The sequence below is a fragment of the Silurus meridionalis genome, chromosome 19, assembly GCF_014805685.1.
Source record: "Silurus meridionalis isolate SWU-2019-XX chromosome 19, ASM1480568v1, whole genome shotgun sequence".
Lineage (NCBI taxonomy): Eukaryota > Metazoa > Chordata > Actinopteri > Siluriformes > Siluridae > Silurus > Silurus meridionalis.
The window spans coordinates 15,121,607-15,132,325 of NC_060902.1; the positions used below are offsets into that span (position 1 = coordinate 15,121,607).

General features: G+C 40.2%; 1 protein-coding gene across 1 annotated transcript; it reads right to left on the reverse strand.

Moving 5' to 3' along the window:
• Positions 1-6: 6 nt before the first annotated feature.
• On the reverse strand, positions 7-10,670 carry stimate (STIM activating enhance). Its single transcript, XM_046874629.1, has 8 exons — positions 9,663-10,670; positions 6,913-6,961; positions 5,957-6,052; positions 5,760-5,881; positions 3,880-3,992; positions 3,259-3,336; positions 3,020-3,169; positions 7-1,420 (listed from the first exon to the last, which is right to left on the reverse strand). The coding sequence occupies exons 1-8, from the start codon at positions 9,868-9,870 to the stop codon at positions 1,304-1,306; spliced, it is 933 nt and encodes a 310-aa protein (XP_046730585.1). The 5' UTR covers positions 9,871-10,670; the 3' UTR covers positions 7-1,303.
• Positions 10,671-10,719: the final 49 nt, after the last annotated feature.

A 10,719-nucleotide genomic window follows, 5' to 3' on the forward strand; every position in this document is an offset into this window, starting at 1 on the left:
GCAAAAGAAATTTCACATTGTTTATTGAAAATGCATATAAGGACATTGCGACTTGTCAGTAAATCCCACTCGTGTAGAGGTTAGTATTTAAGATTCCCAAATACCAAAGTGTCCTTGGACAGTGTTTATCAAAACGAACAGAATTCGCAAGCAACATTGCTGCCGGTCTTCACAGTACTCCAAAATCAGCAGGTTAAGCGTGAGCACGAGAACGTCGAGACATTAGAACACAGTCGTTGGGACACCGGAAACGACTGGTGGCACATAGGGATAAAAACTCCACAAAATGTAAGAATTCTACCATGATTCTCTCAATATCATCAGGGAGGAATGCTACAGTTTATACAGGATGCCAAAATGTGAACTTTGCTACAGAAAAGGCATAAAGTACGAGAGGTTTCATGCCTTTCCACCGAAAAACAAAAACACCACAGTGATTAAACAAAACTGTGCAAAAGGTAACCGTGGAATTAGTTCAAATCTCCCAAGAGGACAGAGGAACTGTAAAACACTGTAGAATCAGAAAGTCACACAGACACAAACACATGGACACACAAGCGTTGCCCAAACATACGTTTTGCAGAAACAACTCCCCCCACTGTTTTACAAGAAGGTTCCCTTTTTTTTATGAAACCTAACAAATACATACTGTAAGTAGCTTGAAAGAAAAAATGTTCGTATCGCTTTATACTGTTCGCCAAACCGTTTGTTCCTGAGATCTTTGCACCACACAAGTTCAACATTAACATTGATTAAACGTGACGGCACGCTCGTTATTTTTTATTTGTTCTTCATACAGTCTAAAGGACGACGCGCTAACGAGACAGAAGAGAAACGCTAAAGGTAGAGGTGTGCTTGAAGGCCGGGTCATTTCTCCCAAGTTAGATTCTCCATACAAAACACATCGAGGCTGAGTGACTCCAGCCGTTTAGTATATCTACAGGTATAAAGAAGCAGCACTGGTCTCCAGTATACACTTTCTTTAGTAAGGTGGTTGGTATATATATATAAATATATATATAAATAAAAAGCAGGAGCGTGTTTGTAACAAGAGCCGGATTATAGAAAACAGCAGGAAGGAGTCGTATTCCTCTCTTGTTGTTTTGAAGGTTGGTGATAAAGCCACTTCTACGGCTTCGAAGCTCCATAATCAGTACCTAGAGCTTTGTTTAGGAACGAGTTATTCCTCCTACCTGCTGATCCGTGCACGGATGGAAGGCTGGACATATACTAATCTGTCTCTCAGACGAGCAGAAGGCAGCAGACCGAGTCTGTGACAGGAATGAGCAGCTCTAAAGATTGATCACACAGGAATGCCCAGTCGATGTTTCTTTTTCTTAACAGTTTTGAGACCGGCGAGTCGGCGTATGTCCTCGTCGCCGTCCGAATCATCCATTTCGTCATCCGCCGAGAACAGGATCTGATCGGGGAGGAAAAACCTACAGTTATTTTCTTAAACGCGCACACCAAAAATCCATTATGACTAATGAGCTAAAGAAATAAAGCTGTGACTAACACTGTGACTTAGAAGTGATTATGATGCAACAATAGATAGGATGCGTAAATAAAGGTTTTTTCTTTTCTAGTATAGACGCAACCTATCTTTTGTTGCATCATATTGTTGTTTGTCTAATAAATACATGGAGTCTAGACTTTGATCTGGAGTAAAAGCTGCTGTGTTTGACAGATGAATTAGGCCAGTTGATGTATCCCGATCTATTTATCCATGTAGAAAACATTTCACAGTAAGTCCGTTTACTGCTGCTGAACCGAAACCTTTAGCACATACGGCGAAATACACCACCTGCTTGGACTCGTGCATGCATGGAGCAGGGACTGTTGTACGCTTACAACAATGATATTCCTCAAAATTCTGCATATCGAGCGAGTGAATGAATGAATGAAAGATGGAATGAATTATTTTGAGTCAATAAAGAATGTGTTTCTTAAATGCAGACATTTGTTGAAGTATGCTGAAATAAGCAGAACAGTTAAGTAGAACTTATCTTTAGAAAATTAAATATTAATTGTAGAAAACATACATACGCATTAATTTATTCAAATTTTTTATATATATATATATATATATATATATATTTTTTTTTTTTTTTTTTTTTTCTTTTATTTAAACCAAATCAGCATTTCACTTAAAATTGTTTTTAAAAAAGAAAAAGATTTTTACACAAGCAATTTTTTTGTTTTGCATTTCTTCCCCCTAACTGTACAGAAATTGAATTTGATTTAGAAACCGAGGTACGTACCGAACCGTGAATTTTGGTTACCGTTACACCCCTTTGCGTACAGCCAGAACTACTGTCAGAGCTGCTGCTACAGAAACATTAATAACAACCAATGAAAAAAGTGCTAATTTGAACAATTACAGAAAACCTTTATTGTATTTTTTTTTTAAGTGTCCTTGCTATATTTCACACGCATTTAGAGAAATGAAAACCTGAAATTTTTTACCTCACAAAATGAATCCAATCCATTTTCCATGAGACAGAACAACACAAAAAGCGAGATGCTTGGAAACCCGGTACACAAACAATTACACACGCAACCCGTGTAATAACTTTAGAGCAAATGACTCGAATAATTTCAGAAAAGCAAGGTGGAGTTAATGGTTTGTTTAAAAAATAAATAATAATAATAAAAAACACCTCTTCAGTCAGCCATCATGTTTCCACACCGCTAATGACAAAATCAGAAAGAGTAGGTACTGTGTGAAGGATATGAGGCGATTTAAGCTCAGCCACACCTGCGTCATTAATACAATACTCACATTGAAAGAAAAAAAAAAAAAAAAAAAATGCATAAAAAATAAAAACAGCTGCTGGGTGTACGGGTGACACCATGTTACGCAAAAGTATTAGATGTTATTAGACTTCATTGGCTGGTTTATTAGTTCAGCCTGAAGCTTGGTGCTCTTAAATTACTTCTAGGTATGAAGCATTTTCTCTGCAGGAACCTATGCTGTATGTTTGTGTGTGTGTGCATGTGTGAGAGAGAGTGACCTCACCTCAGATTCAGAGTCATCATGCGAGAGCGCTCGTCTGTAGCGCACCTTGCTGTTGCCTCGTGAATCGTCCGCGACCTCTCGCTCCTCCAGCTTGGCTTTTGTCCTGCCTTTCTTCATCAGGAAATTATCGACGACCCAGAACATCAGGGCCTGGTCAAGCACACACAAACATTTAGAAATGTACAAATGTTTTAGGTAAAACGTGCTGTTTCACCACAGGAACCAGACGTTCTACTCACATTAACGAAGAACGGCACGATTAGCATAACGAGCGCCAGCTCCAGCTGTGGGTTGGTGATCTTGTTCAGCATAGCCAGCTGTACACCCAGGCACAAAAGAGATTAAGCACGATGAAGGTCGAGCTTACAAGAAACTCTTTTCAACCTAGATCATATAAACCATATGGTCAAAAGTTTATGGACGCCTGATCATAAGATTTGTGTGAGCTTTTTTTTTCGAACATCCCATTCCCAATTTGGTCCACATTTGCTGCTGAAGATGTTCCACTAGATTTTGGAGTGTGCTTGTGGGGATTTGTGGAGATTCATTCAGCAAAAAAAGTCAGGTAGACTGAGCTTTTGCATCCAAAGTCATCTATACAATTGTGTGGCTTGTGGTAACAGTTTAAGGAAGAACCACATGTGGCTGAAAAAGTCAGGTGTCCCAATACTTTTGTTCACAGTCTATTTTCACATAGAAATGTCTTGGTCTTGAATAACTAAGATTATGTGTAAAGGAGGAAAAAATCCTACTGTAATTATAAGCTGTTAAGAGTCCATTAGTAAGATAAAGAATAAGAATGAAACGGTTGAGCTGCGAATCACACAAATCTAATCTCCGGTGTAAAACGTGTCACTGACCTTCTTCCACTGGGGAATTAGAAGCACCAGGATGATGACCACCTTCTCAAACATCATAATTAGGATGTACAGAGCACATTGGCCTGCCCAAGCAGTGCACTGAACTGGCTCCCCTACACACACACACACACAAAAAGACATCATTAATATATTGCAAATGAAGCATGCAGAATACATTCTGGTTTCCTTCATTAACCGCAAACAATATGTGACTGTGTCCCAACGTGCATGAGCGCCAGCGTGCGATATGACGAATAAGAAAAGAATATTCATCCCGGCCATTTTTCATTAGAAAAACGCCGTGTTCATAATCCTCTATCTTACTGCACGAATGAAAAGAAGAGCCGAACGGATGACATTCGTGCCAGACGCATATTAGTGAAGGTTTGTGACGTGAATTACAATTTCCTCCTCCAGCTTGACGAGCCTTTAAATAAGCGCCGGCGTGATTTCTTTCTGTTCTTCATAACGACCCGTTCCGCTGATAAGCCTAATCAGTATGAATTACTGGGGGTTAATCAAACAGCAGAATAATTATTACACGCTGACAAGATGTTGGTACAGAAACACAGCGTGCTCATTTTTACACACTTTTTTGTTCCCTTTTTTCTTTTTTTAAAAAGGTGCAGTCTATAATGGTAAAGGTGTCTGTAATAATGATAGAATCTCAAAAGCTACATCAAACATCCTCTGCAATATTGCTAAGCCACCTTTTTTTCTTGGATTTCTGGGCATTCCTTGTATGTTGTTTAAAGCCAGAATTGAGCTTCTAGGACAACCAGGGCAGGGCTGATCAATCTCACTACTTTACTATAGATTCTTAATCACAACAGAGCTGGTGGGGTTGATTATTAAATCTTTGAAGAATTCTTCAAAATCTTCTTATAAATAAATAAATAAATAAATAAATAAATAAATAAATAAATAAATAAATAAAGTGGGTCATGTAAGAAAAACAATTGCTATTTAAAAATTGTTCGATTAGAATTATAGGTAAATTGGTGAGACCCAAATGTTTTGATCCCAGTCTTATGTTTTTGGAGCATTAAGACAGATTTAGATTTGGACAGTAATTAATATAAACAGTCTGCTACAAAGGGCACAACAGCCATTAACAGTTTTATACTCAAGTCTCCATCAGGGAACAGTTAATAACCTCAACAATTATGAAACAATAATTAATGGACATTCGGCATCACCCAGGTGAAAATCGGTTCCTTTTGAGCAACAGTATGGTTTCATGCTGAGGAAGAGCACTATGGAAACATTATTTGCTTTGAGAATGTTGATGGAGAAGTATAGAGAAGGTCAGAAGGAGTTGCATTGTGTGTTTGTGGATTTAGAGAAAGCGTACGACAGGGTCCCAAAAGAGAAGTTGTGGTATTGTATGAGGAAGTCAGGTGTGTCAGAGAAGTATGTGAGGGTGGTGCAGGTCATGTATGAGGACAGTGTGACAGCAGTAAAGTGTGCAGTAGGAACGACAGACTGGTTCAAGGTGGAGGTGGGACCGCGTCAAGGATCGGCTCTGAGCCCTTTCAGGTTTGCAGTGGTGATGGACTGCGAGAGTGAAAGGGAAAGTTTATAGGACTGTGATGAGACCTGTGATGTTGTATGGTTCAGAGACAGTGGCATTGACTAAAGGACAGGAGGTGGAGCTGGAGGTAGCAAAGCTGTAGCTGTTAAGATGTTCATTGGGAGTCATGACAATGGACAGGATTAGATCATCCAGATACCCTTCTATCAGTTCAGAAAAGGATCCCCAATTTACACCCTCCACCTTTAAAATACATTTCCTGAAAGAAAATCTAACAAATTAAAATAATTTTGTTTTGAGTCTAATCCTGTATTTCAAAGAAACCAGACTAAGAACAAATCTTTACCATACTCTCCGAAGCGCAGCGACTCCCACTGCCTCCATTCGACCACGGCACTTACGGCCTTCACACCACCGTAAATCACCAGCATGCCCAGTGTAGCGTCCAACAGAAAGTTTATGAGGTATCTGGTGGTATGACAGGAAAGAAGGTCACACGCAAAGAATCATCGTGTGACAGAAATAAAAGCAGTGGGGACTCACAGTGAACACGGGTCTTCTTCCGTCAGGTCTGACAGGTACACGTTGGCAAAGTGAATGAAGAGCATCCCGATGGCCTGCTTGGAAGTGTCAAGAAACCTGAGGAAGGAGTGAGAGGGAGAAGATATGAGCAGTGGGCGGGACTGAGAGTGAAGCACAAAAACACATGATTTTATAAATAAGTCTGTGTGTAGATGTTCTATCATTGGCTACACAGGATGTGATAAAAATCATTACAAATGATTTATTATAATTCTGAATTCATTCTGACAAAAGATGGCGGTTTAGTCTGTTCCTTATCCGCCATGTCTGGATAAGGAACATAATAATATATCTCAATAATATGACATCATTTGAAATTGGCGTGCGAGATACAGAGCTCTTACTTGACCTTTCGTAATATTCGAGATGAAATGAATCACTAAATACACATCAAATACACTATATGGGCAAAAGTATTGGGACACCCGACTTTTCCAGTGTAATTAAAATAATTAAACTGGATTATAATTATAATAAAAGTTGGAGGCAAATAATTGTAAAGGATGTCGCAGGATGTAAAAAATATGTTTTGCACTACTTCAAGTAGAAGATCTTGTGTAGCCTGCTATAGAGCTCTGACCTCAACCCTATTGAAAGCCTTTGGGAGGAATTGGAATCATGACTGCACCCAAGACCTCCTCACCTCCCCTACATCAGTACCTGACTTCACTTTTTTTAAACTTTGTGTCTGAATGAATCTAGTGGGAGATCTTCCCAGAAGAGTGAAGCTAAAGTTCGAATGAGATGTTAAGAAAGTGTCTTATCTTATGGTCAGGTGTCCACAAACATTTGTCTATTTAGTGTAGTTTCATCTAAGAATATTTCACGTGTTTCAGGGTGGATTTGATTTTTACACACACAATTCTGATCAATTATAGAGCGTTGTTGTGTAAGAGTTCAAATCGTGATTGCCTTACCAGATCCTCCAGGGTCTTCTTTCGTGCTTGGGTTCTCTGAAGCGTTTTACTGCAGTGCAAACAAACACATACACACAAAAACAAACACACACACACACACATTAGCACTGAAATGAGGTCTGAGCCATAGAACAGATCAATACTAGTTACCAGGAATATTCTCTGCTAGATATAGCTGTCCGGCTCTAGTCCACGACATGCTGAGGGAGTAGTTATTTGCACAGAAGTTATTTACAGCAGCATTAAATAAGCCAAACTTCCCAAAATCCGGAAAAAAATATAAATATATTAAAAAAAAATCTCTTCAACAAATGAATCACCTGAGGTAAACTTTAATAGCATTCTTGCAAATATTACTCAGCAGTTTCCCTAAAAAAGGTCAGATGACCACAAGTAGCAGCGTCTGAGAAGCACAAAGATCGGATTTCACATCTATAATGATCTACTTTACTAAATAATTCATCGGAAAAGTATGCAAATGCAGTGCCATGCACGGGGTCCGATAATCAGGCTACAACGGATCGTTCGGCACCGTACGACACATAATTTGCAGCTGGAATTGATCTAATCGTACAGAAGTGCTATTCAGAGAGCAAGAATCAGAAATAAAGCTGTCGCTGTTTCGGACAATGGTGGCTGTGTTTGGGGCACAGCAGCAGAGTCTTCAACACGTGCCTGCTTCCTTTTACAAACTAAATAATGTATAGATTGGGATGGATAGGCAGGGGATGTGAAATCCTTTATAAAAAAATAAATGATTAAATTTTCCTATTACTAACACTGGAGCCTTTTTGAAGCGTTTGCTCAAATTATCAGTACATCCCATAAAGACTAAACATTCAAAACGTCTCCATAACCTCATTAAAATGTGTTTAGTGCTGAATAGAAATAGAACCCTGACTGGTGGAGCCTCAACACCAACATTCCCCTTTATTTATTCAAAAGTGAAAAAAAAATTCTCCAAAAGTATTTGAGTTTCCATGATGGAGGAACTTCCTCCTGTTTGTTTAAGATATAAACCAGGTCTACACATAACACACACACACACACACTGGGAAGATTGTTACGGTCACCAGAATCTGAGGTCACGTTTTATTTATAATGCAAATTAATACCATCATAATGTAATATATATAATTTAATAATATCGCATTTTGTGGACAATTCGTGATGATCTATGTTTATGAGGCATTAGGGATTTTCTTTTCTTGTTTCAGAATCAGGTAAATTAACGTTATTTTTTGCCTAGGTAAGCTATATGATGAGTTTGGTTGGCTTGTCGATCAATTTTTAAACACAAGTTCACTTTGATTTTCCAGGTGAACACATCCAACAAACCTGGAGAATTCATTGAAATAGTATATCAGCACTCCAAAGAAGAATCTCAGTGCTATAAACAAAACTTATAACTGTGATCTTCAGTACCCACAATGTGTATTGGTTCAATTTCCTTAAACCGAGCCGAGTCCAAAGCTTTCATTTTCACATGAATATCAGTCAGTGACATGTTGTTTGATTTGCCGTTGTACAGTTTGATTGCCTTGTTGAAGATTATTGATCGCTCTGTACGACCTTCAGATGGCATCTTTTCAAAGTAAACGAAACGTTCTCTCACATTTGATATTCTAAATGTTAAAAAAAAAAAAAGAATATATTCAGACTGACGTGGAGCCACAGACAGAGGTGAGGAGTCACGAGGAAGAAACCCAGAGAGGAATCAGACTCAGAAAAGGAAAGCAGTAGTGTTTTGTATATTTAAAGTGTGAAATGGCCTTTTCGCATGTCGCATGTACGTTACAGCAGAGTGAAATTCTTTCTTTGCATACCCCAGTGAAGTTAGGAAGCTGAGGTCAGAGTGCAGGGTCAGTCATGATACAGCAACCCTGGAGGGAGTACAGGGTGTTTTCCTCAAGGGCCCAAATGTGGAGGCTTAAAAATACTGGGGCTTGAGGATAGTGGGGCTTGAGGATTCTGGGGCTTGGGGATACTGGGGCTTGAGGATTCTGGGGCTTGGGGATACTGGGGCTTGAGGATTCTGGGGCTTGAGGATTCTGGGGCTTGAGGATTCTGGGGCTTGAGGATTCTGGGGCTTGGGGATACTGGGGCTTGGGGATACTGGGGCTTGGGGATTCTGGGGCTTGGGGATTCTGGGGCTTGAGGATTCTGGGGCTTGAGGATTCTGGGGCTTGAGGATTCTGGGGCTTGGGGATACTGGGGCTTGGGGATACTGGGGCTTGGGGATACTGGGGCTTGAACGCCTGACCTTCCAATCAGTAACTGCCAGAGCCAATAATCAATTAACTTCCACAATTTCCTGCCATTGTATCATGACACGGCTAAAACAAATACCTCAGCGTAAAGTTGCCACCTGGCTTTAACCTCAAATATATTATACATTATATTTCCTTTTCACCCTGTAAACAGTTAAACGTGTTGAAATAAAAAAAAAACAGCAAACCTTACAGTGTGTAATTTAATACAATAAAACGTTTTCCCTGACCAAAATCAATTTATCGTACATTATCAAACTCCTGAGGAGAACCCAAAGGGTAGCACTCTGCATCAGCACCTGCCATTGTCGCCATGTGACGTCATCAAGCGACAACATTGCTGACTTCTTACAGCATTGAATGAAAATACAACTGACAAAGTAACAGCAGAAACACCATGCACGCCCATTCTTCTCCTTCTATTTAAACCTGTGGATGGTTCAGGGTGGAGTTGTGCTTTAAAAGGCTGTGTACACTTACACATGAGGGTGCTGAAGGCCACCACCCCGAGCAGACCCTGCAGGAAGATCCCAAAGCTGTCCATCAGGTCCCCGTTGGCGCATCCCTTCATATCCGGGTCTCCTCCGGGAGACGAGTTGGAGGGCAGCGCGGCTCCTTCCCCGGGTCTGGACATCATGTGTCCGGCTGCGTTCCCTTCCAGCATCCCACTAACTCCGGTGTTCGCCATGTTTTCCCCCCAAAACTCCCCAAAAGAAATGGCAGGATTTCCGGTATGACCGCGGCCTCTCAGTAGGAGTGTATGTTATTTATTTTATCAAGACGTCCCTTATTCTGTTTTTCGGACCTCCATTTCCTCTCAGGAAGCTCAGTAAACCTGGTTTCTTATTTTATAAAACATTTTATTGACTATTTATTGTATTTAAGACCAGGCTACCTCACGTCACTCACCATGCCATGGACCAACATCCTATTAAAGACACCAGGGGGCATGTAGAAGGGATGCTATACTGTCTTAATATCCGCCATTCTCTCACTAAGAACTAGTTTTATTTTTATTCCTTTAATTCTTCTCTTTTCTACCTTCTCCCCTTAAAACCTAGACTGTAAACCATGCTAGCTAGTCGTGTAACTGCCAACATGCACTGACTCCGGGGGTTTACAGCAGGCTGTAAAACACGCCATGTCACATATTTCCTTTCTTTACTTCTCTAAATATATATTTCAATCAATTTTAATTAACGTACAATTACATTTCCTTCCGTACAGCAGCACCAACACCGGACCGACAGCGCCCGTTAGATGAAACTCCCGGTTGGGTTCGATTCAGTCCCAGAGTCATCCGGTTATTTTTTTGTTTATTTGTTTTTGCTTATTTGTTTGTCCAAATGTCTTCATCTGAAACGTAAATTCTTCTCCAGACTGAATTGGTTTTCTTTCCTTTCAGCCCTCAACTGCAAACAGTCACGTTACACATCACAGTCCGACATCCTACTCAACTTCCGCCTTGACCCCCCCCTCCTCTCCACGTCGTAGTGACGCATATAAAACGCGCCCTATTCTGGGAATCCTGGGAAAT

Excerpts from the sequence above, each read along its gene's own strand:
- stimate (XM_046874629.1), bottom strand. The coding sequence starts at position 9,870 with ATGGCGAACACCGGAGTTAGTGGGATGCTGGAAGGGAACGCAGCCGGA. Across the intron at positions 3,337-3,879 it reads TAATTCCCCAGTGGAAGAAG|CTGGCTATGCTGAACAAGAT; the intron begins GTCAGTGACACG and ends CTGGGTGTACAG. Across the intron at positions 1,421-3,019 it reads ATGATGACTCTGAATCTGAG|ATCCTGTTCTCGGCGGATGA; the intron begins GTGAGGTCACTC and ends CTCCCCGATCAG.